Genomic DNA, 22,337 nt, shown 5'->3' with positions numbered 1-22,337 from the left:
CCTAGGAATTCACACCCTCCCGCCACACACCCCACCCCCATGTCTTTTTCTGAACCACCTCCTAACTAACTCGCCTACACCCAGCTCTGTGCACTCCATTTACACTCAGTCTCTGTTTCACTGAGTTCATCCATTCAATCACTCAACATTTACAAAGCACCCACTTTTTGCCAGACACAGGTGTAGGAGGAAGTAAGTATACAGCATTCAATGAACAGGCCCAAGTTGCCTACTTCAATCCAGTTCTACCGCTTTCACTTAGGTGATCCTGGATAAGTTACTTCATCTCTCGGTGCCTCAGTTGTCTTGAGACTATGAAATGGGCATATAGAATTCTACATCTCTCACAGGGCAGTTGAAAATTAAATGAGAGGACACCTATGTATCCCATGCCCCCAATAAGCATTCAAATATGAGCTACTTCTATTTATCAGACAAAAGCCTTAGCCTCAGAGCTGATCATGTATTGGGAAACACAAGAAACAAGTGAATTATTAATAGTAGTTTCAAATGGTGTTAAGCACTATGAAAATATTAGATGTGTGACAGTGTGGGTGGGGAGGGACTTTAGATTTAGTGGTGAAGGAAGGATACTGAGATATTTTAACTATAACAAGAATGATAAGAGCTGGACATAAGAAAAGCTGGGGGAGGGGAGGGGTGTGAAGAGGGGGTGGGATAGAGCCTATAAAGGAACCATTAACCAGAACAGTGATGTAGCCAGCAGACTTCATAGGAAAGAAAGCAGTGAAACACATTAAATCCAAGGGGCAGAGACAGAGACTGGACTGTCTCACCTTGGCAATGGACGATGTAGATCTGGAGGGAAATGAAAGCATCTGGCACAATGGTAAGGTGGTTGACAACACCATGTCTGGAAGCTACAGTTACAGCATCCAGAAGAGTCTGGCTTTTGCAAACATCCCTACGGAGCTCAGTAAGATAGGACAAGTGGAAATTGAACTACTAGGCAAACATTACCCTGCAATCATCATACAAGAACCCTTGGTACTGATGGAACCAGCCAGAAACCGACTTCAGAAAAATGTTGGAAAGGACATGATTTGAAAAAGACCCTCAGCAGTTAACTGGATTGTGGTTTCTATATGACTATACTCAAAATTGTAACTGATTTTCGGGGAAATAGGAAAAACCAAGGATTCATTTAAAAATCATCAAGATCTAGATTTAGAATCTTAAAACCTATTTTCTCAGAAAGATACATTAATAAATTAGGGCTTTACATTGTTGTTTCTAATGAAGAAATTAGAAATGTTTTTATGATCCTATATTATTGCCCATAAATTCAATTGGTAAGACATTTAGATGTTTGTTAATATACAATCATCCTTACAACAGAATTAGAGGGCATTATAGAAACATATGTTTATGCTTATTACCTGAAAACTAATAAATTATGTTAAAATAAATAAAATAAATAAAATAAAAGACCAACAGCAAATGCAGAGGTCCTGTGCTTGGAGCAAGCTGACATCTTGCTGGGACAAGGAGGTCCTAACGCTGGTGATTAGATGGGGGGTGGGAGGTCAGACAGGTCAGAGAAATCAGCAGCACAGCTTTGTAAAATAAGGTAAGATCATTCCTTTTCATCGTAAATGTGCCAGGCATTAATTGAAACCCTTGCTGAAGGCCTGGCCTGGTGGTTCAGTTGTTTGGAGTACAGTCCAGTACATCAGATGGTTGCGGGTTCCTGCATAGGGAGGAGGCAACCGATCATGTTTCTTTCTTACACTTCACACCGAGATCTCCCCTCCACTCCTGCCACACACACACACACCTCTTTAAAAAATCAATAAACATGTCCTCCAGTGAGGATCTTAAAAAATGGGAAGTGGGGGACCCTTGCTTGGAATTTTAAGCAAGGGAAGGGTGTATGACTTGAATTACAACTTCTAAACGTGCCCCTTTGGCTGCAATGTTGAGAAGCTGTTGCAGGTGTCCTGGGTTGGCAGCAGCATCTCCTGTGCACACAAGACGCATACACGTGGTGTGCGGTGGAACAGATTCAGGTCCGTGACAGTTAGGTCAACTGGGGCATGAATGTGGCCTCACCATCTCTCTCGCTCTCCAATTTTCCTCCCGCGGTGGGGAAGCCTGAAGGTAGCCACTCCCGGCACAGGGACCCGGAGCATTTTCCAAGCCTCACCTTCCCCGTTTACTGGGCGGAGAAAAGGATGCTCACCGCCGCGGAGCAGGCAGTGCTCCGCCAGCGAGGCGCGCACACTCCCTCTCCTGGCGCGCCTCCCCTTAGTGGGCCAGGCCTCCTCACCCTCGGGCGCCCTCCACACCCGCCCAGCCCCGGCCGCCGCGCTCGCTCCTCGCGCCCACCGGCGACCCGCTCACCCGGATGCCCTGTAGCACCCGGACCCGCTCCTCCTCGTCCATTCCGAAGGACACCCTGCGGCCCTCGCTGCTCTCGGCGGCCCCCATAGTGGAGGCGGGCAGGCAGGCGGGCACGCGACCCAGCTCCAGAGCAACCAGTCCGACGCCGAACTGTCGCTTCCGGGACTCGGGCACAAGTCAACAAAGTTACGTTTTATTGGATGTTGCTGGGAGTTCGGCCAATCATGTGGCATTGACCCGCACGGGATTGTGGGAATTGTAGTCCTGTGGGACTGTCCTGTCTTGCAACCTGTGAGTACGGGAGGCGTCGGGGACGGGAGTGGAAAACGCGTTGAAAGCGAAGCCACGGAAGCCTACACAAGGAGAGCCTCTCCAATGGCACGGTAAGTGGGGACAATACTCGCTTTGGAAAGGTCGCCCTTGAAGAAGAGCTGAGAGTAATGTTCTGAGGCCAGGAGACCACCGAGGGAGGGGCCTGAACTAAACTTGAGGAGGTGAATTTGTTATGGTTCTCGGCTTGGTTCATTCAGCAAACTGATATTGAACACCAGGCAAACATTGACCCAGGCGCCGGGAATACAGTGACTAACAGCCTTCCTGCTTTTTACATATAACAGAAGAAACAAATGAAAAGACAGACAAGCATGTAAATAAACTTGATAACCACTGTAATAAATGCCATGAAAGACATTAAAAAGAGGAATCCTTCTTTAATTTGGGAGGCCAGAGCAACCTCTCTGAGGAAGAAGCACTTGAACTGAGACCTAAGGTCCAGTAAGGGGTTATAGCCAGGAGAAGATGGGGAAAGAGCTTCGCTGGGGGCCAACTAGTGCAAAGGCCTTGAGTCGGGAAAGACCTTGCCACACTCAAGAAAGGGAGAGGGGTCTAGCTGCATGAATGGAAAGTGGGAAGCAAGCAGAGGAGGGCAAGAAATCAGGAGGTCAGACCAGGAGGGCCTTATATTCCAAGGTCAGAGTTTTTTTCTTAGGCGGGCAGTGAATGGTCATAAGCATTTAGGAGACATTATCCAAGGAGCATACATACCATGCATTGAGCACAGTGTGTTTGCTTCTCACACAGGCCATATGTGTAACGAAGGAACACACTTGATTGCTATTCACAGCCACAGCAACCATGAATGAGGCCCCCTCTCGTTCATCTGAATTGCTGACTAGCTTTGCTTTGCCAAAGTGGGCCTGGAGTTAAGTTTGGAATCTAGAACGAGGGGAAGACTGGATGGCTACATGAAATAGCAAGGGTAATTTGGAGCTCCTTTTGGCAACCAGGAAATAAAGGAGTGAGGAGGAGAGAATAAATGAGAGGAGACCAGTGAGACACTCTGACATGAGAATAGCTTGGGTGATTCCAGATGTGCAGCTGGGGAAGATATTTATGGACAAGGACATATGCTGATTTTATTCAAAATACTTTGATTTGCAAATCTCCCTCCATCCCCTCTGCCCTGCATTTCTTTCCTATAAGCACAGCCTGAGTAGGGGATTCTGGGGCAAGTAGTTTATTGGGAGAGTGAGTGCCTCGGGAGAAAAAAAGTGACAGAACAGAATAAGCTAAGTAAAGATGGAGTCAAAACTAGAGACTGGCTTTAGCTTGATCCCACAGGGTGTTCAGGAGCACAAATTATGGCCATAAATAGTCTCACTGTGACCATGAGATTGTGTGTGCCCCACCATCACCACCACCACCACCATCTGCAAAATCCTGGGACAAAATTGGGATTTCACAAGACTTAGCATGAGGGTTGCAATGACAAAGCATAGCTAAGCCTCATGAAAACTCAAGTCCTGTGTTCCTATTTCAGAATGAGAAAACCGACTTGCAAACAAGTGAAGATAATGTTACATACATGCAAACAAAGTAAGATTGAGGATTAAGTAAAGGTAGTGGCATAGGAAGGAGGAAAAGGGAAATTATTAAATTTTTTTTTTAGCCCCTTCTCTGTATCAGGCTCTATGACACAGGCACGCATTGTTTTTCATGCAGTCAATCCATGACCAATTGGGAATCATCCTGAGAGAGTTATTACCCCATTCTAAAGTCCAGGAAACTGAGGCTTTGGGGAGATAAGTATGGCAGGCCCAGTAGTTGCTGGCTGATAACAATTTGTTCCTTCATACAACAGAACCCCAATTTCCTTTGGGGTACTTCGTTAGAAAATTGGCCTCTTGGGCTTCCACTGGCCAAACTTGGGACACTTTGAACATTAATAACACTGACCATGTGAGTTTATAACAATTACGTTTTTTAACCCAGTGGCCCATGTGGGGAGGGAAAGAGAGAGAATAGAAAAAAGGGAGAAAGTTCTTTACAAAAGAATGCCAGCAAATCAGTGTGAGATTTAAAAATTGCCATTTTGGAGGATGCAAGACGGCTGCAGTCTAAGGAAGTTTTGTCCACTTACGCCCAGCACTGGACAAGTTCTGTGTTCCTATTTCACAGACAAGAAAACCGAGTTGCAAACAGGTCTTGTGGCTAACCTGCAGAATATTTGACTTGAAAAGCCAGTGAAAAATAGCTGGTTTGAAATACTCCCACTAGGGCCGAAACCAGTTTGGCTCAATGGATAGAGCTTCGGCTTGGGGACTGAAAGGTCCCGGGTTCGATTCCGGTCAAGGGCATGTATCTTGGTTACGGGCATATCCCCGGTAGGGGGTGTGCAGGAGGCAGCTGATCAATGACTCTCTCATCGATGTTTCTAGCTCTCTATCTCTCTCCCTTCCTCTCTGTACAAAATCAATAAAAATATATTTTTAAAAAAAGAAAAAAGAAAGAAAGAAATACTCCCACTAGGGGCTCTGAGAGGAGACAGGAAAAGATGGGGAGTGGGTGAGCAGAAGAAACAAAAATCTAAAGTTGAAAGAAAAAGGACAGATTCAAAAAGAAAGGAGACTTACAGATAAACATATTCAGAAAAGATGAACAATAGATGCATATCCACTCACAGAGAGAGACGAAGAGAGAGAGAGTTTGAGGGAGAGAGGGAGGAGGAAGAGGGAAGAGAGAAGAGGCCTTAAAACAAAGGAAACCAGCATCAAATGGAAAGGGAACCCCCTGGATAGGAGAACATTTTTGTTAATGATACATCTAATAAGGGGTTAGCTTCCAAAACATATAAAGAACACATACCACTCAAAAAAGGTAGACAAACAATTAAAAAATGGACAAAGGACCTGAACAGACACTCACAGATGGCCAAGAGACATATGAAAAAATGTTCAAAAGCACTAATCATCAGAGAGATGCAAATTAAAGTGACAATGAATGAGGTATCGTGTTACATCTGCCAGAATGGCTACCATCAATAAACCAACAAGTGTTGGTGAGGATGTGGGAAAAAAGGGAACCCATGTACACTGCTGGTGGGAATGAAGACTGGTGCAGCCACTATGGAAAACAGTGTGGAATTTCCTTAAAAAAATAAAATAGAACTGCCTACATAGCTCTTTCCTTGTTCATCCTTTCTCTTTCCCTTCCCAGAACTCCTTCCCATTGCTCCAAAATAATAATTCCCTTATAGTTTATTTGGTAGTCCCCACTAGGGAATTAGTTGTTGGATCCTTGGGAGGCAAAGGTAGATTGAGGTATCTTCCTATTTGGAGGTGGTTGTGGAGGAGAAAGCCAGGAAGTGTGAAAATCCCTCCAAAGTGCCAAGGGTTGACCCAAGCCAATAAGATCAGTTGACCAATCCAATATTCAGAAGTAGCCAAAAAGGGAAAACGGGGTGTGGGTGAAGAATAAGCATGAATGTGGCAGGGAGGCAAAGAAGTTTTCCACAGGTGGTTCCTGTGGCTGCTGATGAGTGTTCATGTCTACCCTTGATGGGCCTTTGGGAGACTGATAGCAGATGGGTTTTGTTGACCAAAGGTTTCTGTGGGATGGATGAAACTTCCATGCTGCTACAGGATGGTTTTCCCAAATTTCCCCCTTACTGCTTTTTATAAGAAACAGGCTTTGTGTCTTTTGTTTCTCGGTGATGGGATAAATACAGAATAATCCCAATTTTATACTTTGTAAATGGAGAAAACTTAAGATCTTCCTCCAAGCCCAGCCTCGATATCTCCCGAGTGTTGTAAACATCTTGTCTGCCAGAGCTAAGAAATTCACTCACATTCCCTGGCTGGTTGAGTTTCCTTCCCTGAGTTTATAGATATTCTTCATCACAGCAGAAGAGAGGTGCTTTGAGGTGTTTTAAACGTTTTTTGTCTACAGGTTTGTGGCCCATTACAATCATCTGTCAGATTCATAAAGCAGTAGTATGTACTCATTCCTGTTGGTTGATTTTATTTAGACACTAATTCTTGTAGCTGTTAAAAAAGGAAGAAAGGCAGAGGCGGAGAGGAGAACACTCAGAAAATACTCACTCATCACAGTTAAAGGGCAAGAAGCACACATAATGCTGCAAGATAAATAAATACAGAAATAAAACCCATGAATCTTCTAATAATCAACAATTACTATTCTCCCAAATTAGAGACTGGAACTTGCAGAAACCAGCCACTTCTTGAATAACTATTACTCTACATCTTTTACCAAGAGATGACACTTATATAGTTGAGGAATAAATAAATTCTTATAGGTGATATTATTCCTGCAATAATATCACCTAATTTGGTTCCTGAACAGGAACCAAATCAGAGAGGCCAATGTGCCGGCTCCAGTTTTATGAGGCCAGCTCCTGGAGAAAAGATGGAATCCTGGGTGATTCCTCCCAGCCCAGGGACACAGCTAGCTCTGTCACCTCCTGGTCACAGCCCTGAGACAGTCATTCCAGTGAAATGGGATGGCTGTCCTTAGATATTTCACAGCTGGAAAATAGCTAAAGCCGCAGCAGAAAAGATGTGGCCTTAAAGAAATCATCAATTTCATTTCCTTTTTTCCTCTGAACACTTTCTACATCCAGGGAGCATCACTCCAGCTCCTACATGCTGAAAGGACACACCTGCATTCAAGGAGAAAGTCTGGGCCTGAGCGAGAAGGAGGGGCTGAGACCAAAGAGGTGACTGTGCAAATCACACCCCAAAGTCCCTTCTCCCGCATCCTTGCCACGGTTGACTCTGCTGTTTCATTTCATTCCTACTATTCGTGAGTGTCAACCATGCGCCAGCACACACTCCGCACTGATGACACGGTGGTGAACACCTAGTGCTCCTGCCCTAGGTGTTCTAGTTTTCGGGGGAAGGTGCCAGACATTAATTAGAAAATTATACAAATGTGGCATTACAGGCTGGTGAGTGTAAAGGCTCTGAGAAGTAGAACAGCCTGGGCTGGTGGGAGCATGTGTTCCCACCCTGTCTGCAGAGGGAAAGGCCAACAGGTCCCAGGCCTGGCTCTTAGAGTCACCATACCTCCTTGCCCAGACCTCTGGGAAGAGGGGCCATCCAATGCTGCTGGCCTCTGTTTGTGGGCTGCGGAAGCGGCCCCAAACTACTCCAGAAGGCATCCTTCTCCTTGCCTCCCAGCCCCCTTTCACTCGCCTCCCTCCAGTGTCTCCCCTCCACACCATCCTCTGATTACTTCCATTCTGCATCCCCTTTGGCCACTTGCTAAGATGTGGGCTCCAGCAAGTCAGAGCTTCTCTGTAAAATGGGGATAACCTCAGTAGCTCAGAGAGAATCAGAGCCCTCCTGTGAGGTTTCAGTGGGTCAGCATCTGCAAAGCAGACAGCGCAGCTTTTTATCCTCCCCTTCGCAGAACAATGCCTTTAGCACTTTCTGCTCTTCACAACTGTCCATATGCCTCCCCCCCTAGGATGGGGCTCTCAGTAGTTGGCCCAGGACATCTTTAGATAAGGGTGCCTCTCCACTTCCTGTTTATCAGTGTATCCACACCAGGCTTTCCTTGTGCTTGTATGCATTACCTCAGTGGATTCAGGTCAGGCTCCCTATGTAGTTTAATTGGAACATAAGCCCCAGAGTGGCAGAGTCACTGAGTGGGCAGATGGGCAAGAGATACCAGGTATTCGGGGCTTCAGGCAACCAGGACACACTTGCGTGGGAGCCCGGGGCTGCCTGATTCAACCAGCAGAATGCAGTCTGTCCTCGCTACTCCTCCGCAAGTAGGTTTGGACTCTGGGGTGTGCTTAAAACACACTGAAGTCACACCAGAGTCCTTTATCAATGCTAGGCCTGGGCCCTGCTGTGGGAGAGGCAGAGAGGCCACTGGGGCCTTGTGGCAGAGGAAGAACCCCGACGCCTTAGTTCTAGGGGATCCCAGGGAACTGGGAAGACAGTGATGGAGAGTCTGCATGTGAACCCACTGCACTGAGTGCTGGAGTCTGAACACAAAGAGCTCAGCCAGTCCACCCAGATAGCACAGCTCTTGTGCAGTGCTCTGCTTTAACCTCCCACTTGCTGCAATTGACCGAGATTCTGCACCTCCGGCTTGGAAACTTGCCGCCCAAATTATTCAAGAACCCCAACAGCTATGCAGAGAGAGCGGCTCCCACCTGGGCTTGAGGTTGACAGTTGTTTGAATGATGGTCACGATACATTAAAAATAATATTTTTAATAAATTTTGGGGTGATTATTATATTTAGCATTATCCTTCCTACTTTTATGTGTTGCTTGAATTTTTATGCAGAAAAGTAGTGAGCATATTTTATTTTTGTTAAATTAATATTTATTTTAAAAAACAATGAAGAGATAAATGAGTTAAATGTACATGTAAGGAATAGGAAAAAGTGAAAAATGAATTCCAGGAAAAAGCAAAGGCAAATATAGTTCCTCATTATGTGGACCTTTTTATAGGTTTCTTGCTGGAAGGGGAACATCCTTGGCTGAGAAAGCAGAAAATGCTAAGACCCCAAGGCAGTAATGGGTTTAACAAGGATTCAGAAGGATCAGGTCAGGAGATGACAATCTTAGAAGGACCAGGCCAGGCCATTCCTGCTGGTTCTGTGGTTGAGCCCCTCTGTGTAGTGGGATTTCATTCATTCATTGCAGAGCAGGGGGCTGTAAATCACCATGACTAAGATTAACTCTGAGGTCCTCCACCTACCCATACACCCAAATAACGGATACAGGATTCCTGTCTGGCACAAATGACTTCGGGGTCCCTGTCTTAGAGAAGCCTCCAGAATTCTATGTATTGGGTAGGGACTTAGAGATAGCAACCTAGGAAACTCATTTTATGATAGGGAGCATAGTATTTTTATTTAGTTTGTGGGAAGTACACTTTTAAAAATATCATTCTTCACAATTTCGTAAGATTCAGACATCCTCGTTGCAGACTATTTTTAAGGCTGATGGAGATTATAAGGCGTGAAAAATCCTCCACAGGGGGCACCCATTGGAGGATACACAGGACATCCATGGGCAGCCTTGGGATGATGGCAAGGATAATGAGGATATACGGAGCACACACCCATTTTTAAAAATTTTAATATTTTCCTTGATTTTTAAAAATTTGATTTGAGAGAATAGAGAGACACACACACACACACACACACACACACACACACAGGGATAGGAGATCGAGCCTACAGGACTGGATCCGACCTGCATGCAGGTGCGTGTCCTTCCTTGGGTATCGAACCCCGGGGCCCTCGGGGGTAGGGCCACAAGAGGCCCAAGAGCCATAGCCTCACCCACTTTGGGAGTGTAGTTGACACGCCCACAGCAGCCTAGTTCGCATGCGCGCGGGGGCGTGGCCGGGGCGAGGTGGGGTGGGGCCGGGGGCGGGGGGGGCTGGAGGGCGGGGGCGGACCGGGGCGTGGAGGGCGGGGCGTGGCCGGCTCGGGGGCGTGGCCAGGGCGAGATGGGGCAGAGCCGGGGCGGGGCGGGGCGGGGCCGGGGCGAGATGGGGCAGGCCCGGCGAGGGGGGCGGGGGCGGGGGCAGGGCCGGGGCGTGGAGGGCGGGGCGGGGCCGGCGCGGGGGCGGGCGCGGGGGCGGGGGCAGGGCCGGGGCGTGGAGGGCGGGGCGGGGCGGGCGCGGGGACGGGGGCGGGGGCGGGGGCGGGGCGCGGGGCGGCGTGGGGCATCTGTGGCAGGTGTGGACGTGGGTGGCGTTTGTGGTTCCTCCTTCCAACCACAGGCCGGGCTCTGCGGCCCGCCGATCGGTCCCTCTGACCAGGCCTGGCCGGGCCGGGCCAGGAGCAACACCGAGGCTCTGGCGCATCCGCCGCCGCCGCCGCCGCCGTCGCGGGCGCAGAAGTCGCCGGGGCCGGTTAAGGTGGGCGCCGCCCCCAACCGCCGCCTGGGCGGCGTCCACAGCGAGCCCATGTCGTCGCTGCCGGGGCGCCGGACTCGCCATTCACCCCCCGGGCCCAGCCGCTTGTCCTCCGAGGCCCGCGAAGAACTGCGGCGCCGCCTGCAGGGCCTCATCGAGGACAACCGGGTGATGATCTTCAGCAAGAGCTACTGTCCGCACAGCCAGCGGGTAGGCGGGGCGGGGCCGGGCGTCCTTCCTCCGGCGCCCTGGGACCTCTGGACTCGGCTGCGGAGCGTTGCCTGTCCGCCCTCGGATGCAACCCCGCGAGGCCCAACGACTCCCCGGGACTTGGGGCCCGCTCTCTGGGGTGTTGCCCGGAGCCAGGACGGGGACCTTTTGCTCGGCCCCTTGGGCTTCGGGGAGAGGCGGTCGCGGACTTACTTGTTCAGGGACTGTGGCCTGTGGGGTTAACCGCCCGTCCTCTTCCTCTTGGTTGTTAGTCTGATGTGGGCTTCTTTATCAAGTGTTTATTCGGGAGAATAAAGTATATATATATATAAAAATCTTTTGGCCCTAACCGGTTTGGCTCAGTGGATAGAGCGTCGGCCTGCGGACTCAAGTGTCCTGGGTTCGATTCCTGCCAAGGGCATGTACCTTGGTTGCAGGCACATCCCCAGTGGGGGGGGTGCAAGAGGCAGCTGATTGATGTTTCTAACTCTCTATCCCTGTCCTTTCCTCTCTGTAAAAAAATCAATAAAATATATTTTAAAAAACAAAACCTTTTGGCCTGATAAGAGTAGTGCAAGGAATGGCCAGGGCTTGGGAATAGGAGATTAGAGCTGGAGTCAGGTCCATCTTCCTCACCTGGAGCAGGTTACAGAACTCCGCGGAGCCCCGGTTTCCACACTTTGTAAAATGAACTTTTTGTAAAATGTGGCTTTGATTATACATTTCCTGATGAAGTTGAACATCTTTTCGTGTGTTTAGGGGCCATTTAAGTTTCCTCTTCTATGAAACTTCCAGTCCTTTTGCTTTTTTCCTCTATCAGGTGGTTTTGTTTTTGTACTGATTTGTAGGTATTCTTTCTATGTTTTGGATATAATCCTTTGATTATATGTATTGGAAAAATCTCTCAGATTTATTTTTTCCTTTTACCTTTATGAGATATTTTGGTTAACTGAAGTTTGCAAGTTTAATGTCGTTGAATCTATCACCTTTTTCTTTTATAGTTCGTGGGTTTTGGGTCTTATTTAAGAAATCAGTTTCTGCAGTTTTCTCATTTTTCTGGTATGCACACTATGTGTATGTTAATGCACTTAATGGTGTCCCATGTTTCTCTGAGACTTTCTGTTTTTATTCATTCTTTCTTCTCTGCCTGTTCGGGTTGTGTAATCTCTATTGATCTGTCCTCAAGTTTACTAATTCTCCTGCCAACTTGAATCAACTGTCGAGATATTCTAGTCACCTTTTCATTTTATTTTTGTAATTTTTAACTTTATAATGTTCATTTGGATGTTTTTTCATCATTTCTGTCTGTATAGAGATATTTCTATCTGTATAGAAATATCTCTATCTGTATAGAGATATTTTACAATGGCTACTTTAACTATTTGATATGACATCTGGGCCTCTCACTGGTAGTTTCTCTTGCCTGATTTTTTTCCTGTGAAGGGATCCACTCTCCTGTTTCTTAGTATGACTGGTAATTTTTTGTTGAAATCGGGATATTTTGCCGTAAGTAATATATTGTAGCAAGTTTAGCTGCTGGACACCTCTTCCTCTGTGGCTCCTTTGTTTGCTTGTTTATTTCCTTGTAGTGAGTTTGCTGGTTTAATTTAGGGATGTTTATTTCCATCCAAAGATGAAGCCTTTGGCGTCACTCCTCAGAGTGCAGCCTTGAGTATGTACACAGTCACCGTGGGATGACAGGGATTTTAGCAGCACTCTTGTCTGTGTTAAATTTTTTGGTCTCTACTGGTATCAGACCCAGATATTATGCACCATTAATTTCAGGCTGATTGTGCTTTCATTTTTTACAATGTCCTGGAGGGTAAATTGTTCCACACTCTTATCTAATTAAATCTAGGCTCCTTTGCAGAGAGAATTTTTATGGCAAGTTTAAGGCTATTCTTATCCTAGAAATACTAGTCTTAGCTCTCTCTTTGTTGCCTTTTTTTTTTTGTGTGTGTGTGTGTGTGTGTGTGTGTGTCCCCTTTACTATTTTTTTCTTTCTGGTAAACTAACTGTCTTATTGTTCTCCTGGAACTACCAGCCTCCTCTTCATTGCTTATCGTCAAAATTCCCATTATTTTCAAGACCACATTTGGACTTGAACTTCCCCATAGTTTAAAGTAATTTCCTTTGGGTAGAGCTTCTGAGTTCTCTGATCTTATGGTTTACCTCTTCCCCTGAGCAAAATCTCTGAGACCTTGCTCACAGCCTGGAACTTCACCTTACAAGTGGGCTGAGGCCAGGGTGATCAGGTCCCTGGTATTTTCACCTTGGGGTAAAGCCTTCGATCCCTGAGTGAGGCTGGCTGGAGGAAGGGGGTCCCCATGCTTTTGGCTACACTCGTCAGGAATGTAGCCTTTGCCACTCAGAACTGTGGGGAGACTGAGAAATGCTGGTGGTTCATCCCTTTTGGAGACTAGGTATCAGGGACTTGGCTGCTCACGTGAAGTGGAGCTTCTGTCAAGCTGACCCAGGACAGAGGAGGGAGGGTGTGGATTAAGGCTTAAGTGCCTCAGACTTTCCCTGTTCATATTGACTTCTAGAAGATTTTCTTTAATACACCTTCTACATTTGTTGTGTGCCCTTGGGTCAATTTCCAGAGACTTTCAAAGGTTATTTTTACAATAATTTCACCAGGTGTGGATGTTCTGTTAGGGAGTGACTCTGCCAGCCTCCTTGTCTCCATCCTGGAATCAGAACCTCTCTGGGCTGTAGAGGACCTTGAAAGGTTTAAGTAATGGCGAAAAGTAGGCTTTAGAGTCTACTTTGGTTGCAATTTAGGGAACTGGAAGGGACAAAGCTGGATGCTACTGAGAAACGGCTCAAATTAAGATAGCAACTGTTGGGAATTAGAAAGGTGAACTAGCTCAGCATAGAGGATTGATACCATTTACTAATTAATTGGATGGATGGGGAGTTAATGTGGGGTAGGAAAATGTTGCAAAAGAGGGAGTATTAAAATGACTCAGAATCTCTGAGACCTTGCTCCCAGCCTGGAACTTCACCTTACAAGTGGGCTGAGGCCAGGGTGATCAGGTCCCTGGAATTTTCATCTTGGGGTAAAGCCTTTGCTTCACAAAGTTGTTAAAATGCAGGTTTTGCTCCAGGAGCTGGTTCCTTGTCCAATAAGCTGCTTGGTGATGCCTGTGTTGCGGATCCTCTGTCTCCTATTTAAATAGCAAGGCCCTGGGTTTCTTCTTGTTCAGGCAACTGGTGAATAGTGGCAGTGTGAATTGTCAATGTTTTTGTCTGTTTCCCCTCCTGGAGGCAGGGATTGTGTCTATTCATTGTTATAGCTTGACTACATAGTAGGTATTTGATGGATACATTTTGTTGAATGCTTTAATGACTATTGAAAGGAAATAAAAAGAAGAAAATGTATGTAGGAAATGATGAGTTTTATTTTGGGGCAAATTGCATGTGATGTGCCTGGGGACATTCTATTTTTGTCAGTCTTGAGTTCCGAAAAGGGATTTGGGCAAAAGTTGAAAGTTGAGTATTCAAATGGTAAAATAAGGAAAGCAATGGGCTGAGATTACTCTGGAAAGATGTGTAGAGGAAGGGAATAAAAAATAAATAAAACACCCTGGCTGAGTAGCACAGTTGGCTGGAGCATCATCCCACACACCAAAGGTGGAGGGTTCAATTCCCAATCAGGGAACGTATCTAGGATGTGGGTGCAATCCTTTGCTGGGGCACATATGAGGGGCAGTTGATCAATGTTTCTCTCCCTTTCTTTCCCTTCCTCTCTCTCTAAAATACATCAATAAAAACATATCCTTGGGTGAGGATTAAAAAACAAAAACAAAAACAACCATAGTCTAGAGTCTAGACTCTAGAGCTCATATATCTGAAGAACATTTATTTTGGACATCTTTATTACTGTTTCCATATTTCATAACTGTTGGCTCTGTGAGAGTAAAAGCAAATTTTTGTTGCAGGTTAAAGAACTCTTTTCTTCTTTGGGAGTTGAATATAATATCTTGGAACTTGATCAAGTAGGTAAGTGGAATAGTTAGTATATACTATTGTTTCAGTAAATGTCAACAAGATTGCTTCTTTTCATTTGCTTTGTTCAATTCAGTTTACTCTTGTCTCTTTGGGTGAGATGAGCTGGTTTTTTCTACATTCAACCATGTAAAAAATGAACCTCTCAATATAGGGCAGATAATTTGGCATAGTTTCTTATTTATATACTAGAGGTCCGATGCATGGAATTCATGCAAGAGTAGGTCTTCCTTCCCCTGGATGCCAACACCAGCTTCCCTCTGGCACCTGGGACCTGGGCTCCCCTCCGGCCGCAGCACCTGGAACCCGGGACCCCGGACCCAGCTTCATCCAGAAGGTCATCAGGTCTAATTAGCATATTACGCTTTTATTATTATAGATTTTTGGTATTTGAGGGGAGGAGAAAGATGTATAAGCTGCTAACCTTAAAGCACTTCAGACATTTCAGATGTATCTGGTAACTTTCTAGCAAAATAGATTAAGCTGTAGTAAGTGAAAAGAATCTGCCCCTATTTCCTGATTGAAGTACCTATGAATGAATGCATTAATCTTTTAGCTTTCATTTTTGAATTCTTGTCAGGCATGCATTAATTATCTAATATTAATTGAGCACTTTACACATGCATATGTTTTGCAGAGGTGGTGAACACACAAAAAAATGAATGTCTGCCTTCATGGGACTTCACCAACTCCTTTTAACCGGGCACCTTAATAAGTGAAATGTTCTTAAGTTTGTGAGACTTTTCTAAAGAGCATACCCAATAGTTTTAGGTAGTTGTGGCCTGGTTTTATTTTTAGGGATAGAGGACAGATTTTGGACTTTGATCATAAAGATTTTTCAAATATAATTGTAGGAAATATTTTCAGAGTTATTACTGTTGATATTTGCTATTTTCTGTTTAAAGAGGATTTTATTTAATATTTTCCGTTTAAAGAGGGTTCTTATCTAACCAAGAAATTATATATCAGAATCTAACTTAGAAGGGTTTATTTTTCAAATGAATCAGGTGCTTCATCTATATTCTCAAAGGTGTCTCTTAAAGTCATTTTTTCATAAAGTTATATAATACACTGACCTTGTGTGGATGTGGATGTGGGAACACTTAAGTGTTATAACACTTCATTTTGACTCACAAAGGTTTGGAACCCTTTCAGTGTTTTTATATATTTAACTTTTTATTCTTTAGATGATGGGGCCAATGTTCAAGAAGTGCTGTCAGAGATCACTAATCAGAGAACGGTGCCCAATATTTTTGTGAATAAAGTACATATGGGTGGATGTGACCGAACTTTCAAGGTAATAATGGCATTGTGTGTTTTTTGTTCAAGTTTTGTTTTTAAAAATATTTAAAAGGGGGAAAAATGATTTTTAGGAGTCTATTAGTCTTTTGGAAATTGTTAGATGAAAAGTGTATAGGATGCTTATCAGATAACTTTGATTATTACTTTGACAGAAATTAGCTTTTCTACCAACTCAGACTTCAGAAACTAAGAAAAAGAATGTTTGAGTGAGGTTGCTGGACAGCCAGGTGGACCACCCTGGAGACCTTGGTCTCTTCTTCCTGGAGAGGGGAGAAACAAGATCTATTCTTTTTTTATCGTTTATTAAAATGAGGTCAATGCTAACATTCTTGGCTAGGGTAAGTAAAACTCCTGTCAAGGCTGCTAACCCTGGGAGCTTTGCAAAGGTTCATGCCTTTAAATTTTTGGTTCCTAGAATGCAGAAATAAACAGGAATCATTCAGTTAAACAGTAGTAGATAAAAACTGGTGTTTATTAAATAAGATTCTTATTTTATAACTAGTTATTTACTTTTATTAAAATTCTGCTCTCATTCTTTATGTATGTATGCAAATGATAGTAATCAGTGATTGTTTAAGTACTTATATCTGAAGAATTTTTAATATACTTTTATTAATTTTTAGAGAGAGGAAGGAAGAGGGACAAGGGAGAGAGATGGAAACCTTACTAAGAGAGAAACATTAATCTGCTGCCTCCTGCAACACCTCCTAGTGGGGATCAAGCCTGCAACACAGGCTGCCTGACTGGGAATCAAACTAGTGACCTACCTCTTGGGGTATGGTTGATGTTCAACCACTGAGCCACATTGGACTATATCTGAAATTATAATTAAAATTGTACTCATTTGGGGGGAAAAAGAGATGATCTACATTGTATCTTAGTCTTTTGCTTAGTATTGTTAATCAAGTAACAGTCTGTTCTATTAGTCCTAGAAGCTATGGTGATAAGTACTGTAATCATAGACCCTAAATACCTCTGCCAATCCTAATGTAGAAAATGGTGGCAGAGGATGAATCTGGAGATGTAGAGATAGTCACTCTATTTTAAGATTAAAAGGCCTAGGACAGTGGTCAGCAAACTCGTTAGTCAACAGAGCCAAATACCAACAGTACAACGATTGAAATTTCTTTTGAGAGCCAAATTTTTTAAACTTAAACTTCTTCTAATGCCACTTCTTCAAAATAGACTCACCCAGGCTGTGGTATTTTGTGGAAGAGCCACACTCAAGGGGCCAAAAAGCCGCAGGTAGCTCGAGAGCCACAGTTTGCTGACCACGGGCCTAGGAGACAGATTTCTCACATGGCATCTAAAAGTAAGGAGGCCAAAGGAGTTCTTTTTAGAATGTGCCGAAAGCTTCCATCCTTCAGTGGGCCACATTGCATCTATTGAGTCCTGCAGTTTGATAGCACTTCTGTTGTGCTTCCCAGGATGGCATTGCTAAAGCTAACATAATAGGATTGAAGAACTAACTTCATATAAAGAAAACTATTGCTAAATTACATTTGATCCTCTAACCTCATTTAAACTACTTCTGATCACAAGGAGGGCCAAATGGACAAGAGAATATAGTGAAGAGCCAGGCTCATAATCATTGTTGAAAGAAAAAGCAAAATGCAATTTTATATAAGAAATTTGTCAATAAGCTGCAAATTTTAGATCAATTTATGAGAAACCATGAGATATTTGAAGTGTGTGTCCTACTAAGGATTCATAAGAATTATTTTCAAAAGGAATCCTAGCAGAGGTGAACAAATGTGGAGGAGGGTGGTACTTAGCTATTTATTGTGCTTGGGTATAATATTTCATTGATTAGGCCAAAGAAAAGGAGCTCATCTGACAGATATAAAGCCACGATTTCTGGGTCATTTGACACATGCCTACCTATCAGGAGATAATAAACAAACATGTACTTTGGCATACATTCTTAACTAGGTGGACCTTATTTGAATACCATTCAGATAAATTTAAATTCCAGTTTACATGAATTGTATATTATTTCTAATCCTATATCACAAAAGGGTAATATGTAAATTGACCCTAATGGGGGAATGACTGGTTGCTATGACACGCACTCACCAACAGGGGGCAGATGCTCAATGCAGGAGCTCCCCCCTAGTGGTCAGTGCTTCCACAGGGGGAGCACCGCTCAGCCAGAAGCCAGCTTAGGCTTATTACCCGCTCCTCACCCTCCCACCCCCCAGTAGCAAGCCTAAGTCGTTAGTTGTATATTCCCCGAGGACTCCTTGACTGCCAGAGGGATGTCTGACTGCCCATTTAGGCCCAGTCCCCCAGGAGCGGGCCTGAGCTATCAGTCGGACATGCCCTGAGAGATCCCAGACTGTGAAAGGGCGCAGGCTGGGATGAGGGACTTCCTTCAGTGCACAAAAATTCATGTATTTTTATAAAAAAAAATAAATGCTAATTAAACATAGGGTAAAAAGAAACAGTTTTAAAACAAGTCACACCATATTCTCTCATTAAACCATAGGCACATCAGAGTGGTTTATTACAGAAGCTGCTTCAAAAAGAATCAACATACGATTATGACCTCATTGTCATTGGTGGTGGTTCTGGTGGCCTTGCATGTGCTCAGGTATGAAAAAAGTAAAACTTGGAGATAATTTCCCTGATGTTCTTTGATGATTGTCATAAGACTTGACTTCTGCTACTTAAAAAAAAAAAAGCCAATTTTGATGTTTCAGTCCAAGCTTTTATTGTAATAGCTGGTTTCATAAAGAGAAAAGACTATGTTATGGCACAAACACAGCCTTTTTATTTAGGGAATAGAAAACTTGGGGGAGGGAAATGACCACATCTTTACATGTCACTGTTTTCCTCAGGAAGCTGCCATTTTGGGGAAGAAAGTAATGGTGCTAGATTTTGTGGTCCCGACACCTCAGGGTACATCCTGGGGTAAGCTGCTTTTCTTCATTGTTCTTTGCTCTTTACGAACATTTTTGCTTTGTTTAATCTCATTTAATTCTCACAGCAATCTCAGGAAGTATGACTAGCCTGTTCCATAGGTGAGGAAACTTGGGTCTCAGTGAGGTAAAGTAATTGTCCATAGACCATTGCTTAGGGGAGATTAAAAAAAAACAAAAAAACCCATGACCTAGTATCCAACACTTTTGCCATAATTTTTATACACATGCATTTAATATTTTCACATAGTTGTGATTGTCGTGTAGGCTGTGTCATGCTCACTTAAGTTTTCTGTAACTTTTTTTGTGTTTCTGCATTGATTTAATAACTGACTTTCATGGCTGTATGATAGTCATCTGAATAGTGTGTGTGTGATTGTTCCAAGTCAGTTTAATGAAGCGCAGAGGGAGCTGAAGGCCTGTGACTTTGCTGTAGATGAGAGTGCTTACCTTTCCACATTCTTTCCACTATAAAATAGAACACACAGATTTTTGTGCTGGATACTTTCTGTTTATCCTTTAATCCCATTCTTTTTGGTCTCCACCCCTACTTTATGTCCTAGAAGGTTGATGAGTTAGTATCTTTGCCCTCTGGTTTCTGGCTAGCTTGGCCATTTGAGGAAACGGGAAGAGAACAAAGGAGGGAGGAGAATGGAGGGGGGGTCTTCATTTTCTTGGTTCCCTCCTTGCTGGTTGCTGCAAGCTGGCTCCATCTCCAGCGGAAAGCCACAGCCCCTCTGGTCTGTGTCACCTATTTGGTGTTCTTACCCCTTCATGTAGGGTTGGTGATGAGCCCACTGTTAGTAGTTGCTACTGTTGTTCTATCCCTCCTTGCTTTCTTGCCCACACCTCAGTAATAATTTGTCATCTATTTGCTGCCAGAAACCTGGCAAAATATGAAAATTATTTTTAAAAATTAAACCTTACTAAAAAAAAATATAGCCAAGAATTTTATATTAGTTAAGCTAATTTGCTTTGCATTGGACCCACTGTTGGCTCAAAGGAGTCAAGTTACAAAGAGAAAAGTCTGGACTCTGGGGTTCTGGCTGTTGATGTAGTATATAATTAATCTAATGCAGTTCTGATCCCTTCATAGGTCACACTCAAATGAAAGTTTGGGCGCATCTCCAAATGCACAACCACTTTTTTGCTCATCCTTGAGCCTCTTTCACAGACCTTTACTGAAAAAGTCTGGGTTAAGCATTTGCATGTTATTGTGGAGTATGGTGTTGATTCCACAACCATTCAAATTTGTCATCTCTATATTTTAACTTAAAAAAAAACTTTTATTGATTTCAGAGGGGAAGGGAGAGGGAAAGAAAGATAGAAACATCAATGATGAGAATCACTGATTGGCTGCCTCCTGCATGCTCCACAGTGGGGTTCAAGCCCACACTAGGCATGTACCCTAACTGGGAATTGGACTTTGACCTCCTAGTTCATAGGTTGATGCTCAACCACTGAGACACACCAGCCAGGCCATTTCCACATTTTAATAACACTGACTCCACACATGTGTAAAACAACACACACACACACACACACACACACAAAAAGCCCTAACTGGTTTGGCTCAGTGGATAGAGGTTTGGCCTGTGGACTCAAGGGTCCCAGGTTAGATTCTGTTCAAGGGCATGTGCCTTAGTTGCAGGCACATCCCTAGTAGGGGATGTGCAGGAGGCAGCTGATCGATGTTTCTATCTCATCGATGTTTCTAACTCTCTATCCTTTTCTGTAAAAAAATCAATAAAATATTTTAAAAAATTAAAATTATTTTCTTTCTCAGGTCTTGGCGGTACTTGTGTAAATGTAGGTTGTATTCCTAAGAAACTGATGCATCAAGCTGCTCTTTTAGGGCAGGCATTAAGAGACTCAAGGAAATTTGGCTGGGAGTATAATCAACAAGGTGGGTAATCTATATATATAAAAGCTTAAGTGACCGGCTGACCAGCCGACCAGGAGCTGTGACATGCAATGACCACCAGGGGCAGACGCTCAATGCAGGGTGACTTGGCAGCTGTGGTTCTCAGGTGACACACCAGGAACCAGAGAGGAGGGAGCCCGATTCCAGGGTGTGTCACCCAAGAACCACCCTCTCCCAATCTGGGATGTATTGGGGAATGTCGGAGAGCTGGTTTTGGCTGATCCCCACAGTCCAGGCTGAGGGACCCTACCGGTGCACAAACCCATGCGTTGGGGCTCTAGTGCAGTGGTTGGCAAACTGCAGCTGGTGAGCCACGTGCAGCTTGCGAGCCGCGGTTTGCCGCTCTGTTGACTATGAGTTTGCCGACCACTGGCCTAGACTCTCGATTCCAATAGTTACAGGCTGTTGTTGTTCCTTGTGATTAAGCCCCTATCCCAGTGGTCGGCAAACTCATTACTCAAAGAGCGGCAAACTGAGGCTTGAGAGCCTCGTGACTCTCAAGCCGCAGTTTGCCAACCACCGAGTTAGATGGATGTGTGCTAAGAGAGGGAAAGCTACATTTTATTCAGTGACAAAGCAATTTTTAGAGCATTAAATAAAAAGTACAATTTATGTAAACAAACCGCACAAAGAAATAATCATATTTCTTGTGTATATAATAGCATAGAAAGGGGTGTGTAAGGATTTAGACTGAGCAGAGGAAATGGGCAGGAAAGAAGCCAGAATTGGTGGCTATAGTGGAATATAAAAATAGAGATTGGGAGAAAAGAAAGAATGGATTTCTTAGAGAAAGACTTGCTATTTGTATTTCTATAGCTGAGTTTAAAATTTGTTTAATAAACATTCATTAGGAGCCTTCTGTGGTTCTGCTCCTGATTGCATAGGTTTGAGGTGGGTCCTAGAAGCTGTATATTTTAACATGATTCCCAGGGTCCTAATGTGCAGCCATGTGTGGGAGCCTCTAATATAGAATGTGTTTTGCAACAAGAACTAGAAATAAGAATAGGAAGTGTGAATTTAACTGATAAGATCCTTGGGATAAATGATACTTAAGGGCTGGAAAAATAGCTTTTCCAACTATTGGGGAAATGAGGCAGTTATCTCAGGATAGGAGGGTATGTGCCACTGCTGGGTCTAACCTCCTGGGATCATAAGGTGGTTGTTGGGTAATGTAGTAACAGAATAACTCTCTGGATTGTAAAATCTTAGTTGACTTTTATTATAAATGTTTACATTGGCCAAACCTTTCTGCACTGTGACCTCTTTCTCTTGCCTACACCGTAATGTCCCATGTTCCTGATGATTAGTGCTGGGCCCTTTCTTGAGAGAGCTAGAGGCGGTGAGTCTAGTCTCCCAGTGTGACCAGAGGTGAACCCTCAGTTGGCTGGTTTGTCTTCAGGGATTTCATCTAGTTTGATGG

At 44.2% G+C, this 22,337-nt stretch overlaps 2 protein-coding genes across 3 annotated transcripts in view; one reads left to right on the top strand and one right to left on the bottom strand.

Annotated features, from left to right (window-relative positions):
• Window positions 1-2,533, bottom strand: part of CHCHD6 (coiled-coil-helix-coiled-coil-helix domain containing 6) — a 195,630-nt gene extending 193,097 nt beyond the window's left edge. Inside the window, exon 1 of the mRNA XM_084887360.1 lies at window positions 2,365-2,533. Within this exon, the coding sequence (XP_084743486.1) occupies window positions 2,365-2,451 (87 nt within the window). The 5' untranslated portion in view covers window positions 2,452-2,533. The remainder of the gene's footprint in view (window positions 1-2,364) is intronic.
• A 118-nt stretch (window positions 2,534-2,651) lies between these two features.
• The window catches only part of TXNRD3 (thioredoxin reductase 3), a 36,248-nt gene continuing 16,562 nt past the window's right edge, over window positions 2,652-22,337 (top strand). Inside the window, exons 1-6 of one of the 2 annotated variants that reach the window (XM_084887403.1) lie at window positions 2,652-2,747; window positions 14,704-14,764; window positions 15,958-16,067; window positions 18,561-18,665; window positions 18,913-18,985; window positions 20,780-20,899. In XM_084887403.1, coding sequence (XP_084743529.1) covers window positions 16,041-16,067; window positions 18,561-18,665; window positions 18,913-18,985; window positions 20,780-20,899 — 325 coding nt within the window. In that variant the 5' untranslated portion in view covers window positions 2,652-2,747; window positions 14,704-14,764; window positions 15,958-16,040. Of the gene's footprint in view, window positions 2,748-10,331; window positions 10,760-14,703; window positions 14,765-15,957; window positions 16,068-18,560; window positions 18,666-18,912; window positions 18,986-20,779; window positions 20,900-22,337 lie in introns of those variants that run through there. The other variant, XM_084887402.1, reaches the window with a different exon arrangement.

Source organism: Pipistrellus hanaki (assembly GCF_964339955.1).
Source record: "Pipistrellus hanaki genome assembly, chromosome: 6".
Lineage (NCBI taxonomy): Eukaryota > Metazoa > Chordata > Mammalia > Chiroptera > Vespertilionidae > Pipistrellus > Pipistrellus hanaki.
The sequence above is the reverse complement of the archived record's forward strand: the minus strand, read 5'-3'. Positions and strand labels throughout refer to the sequence as shown.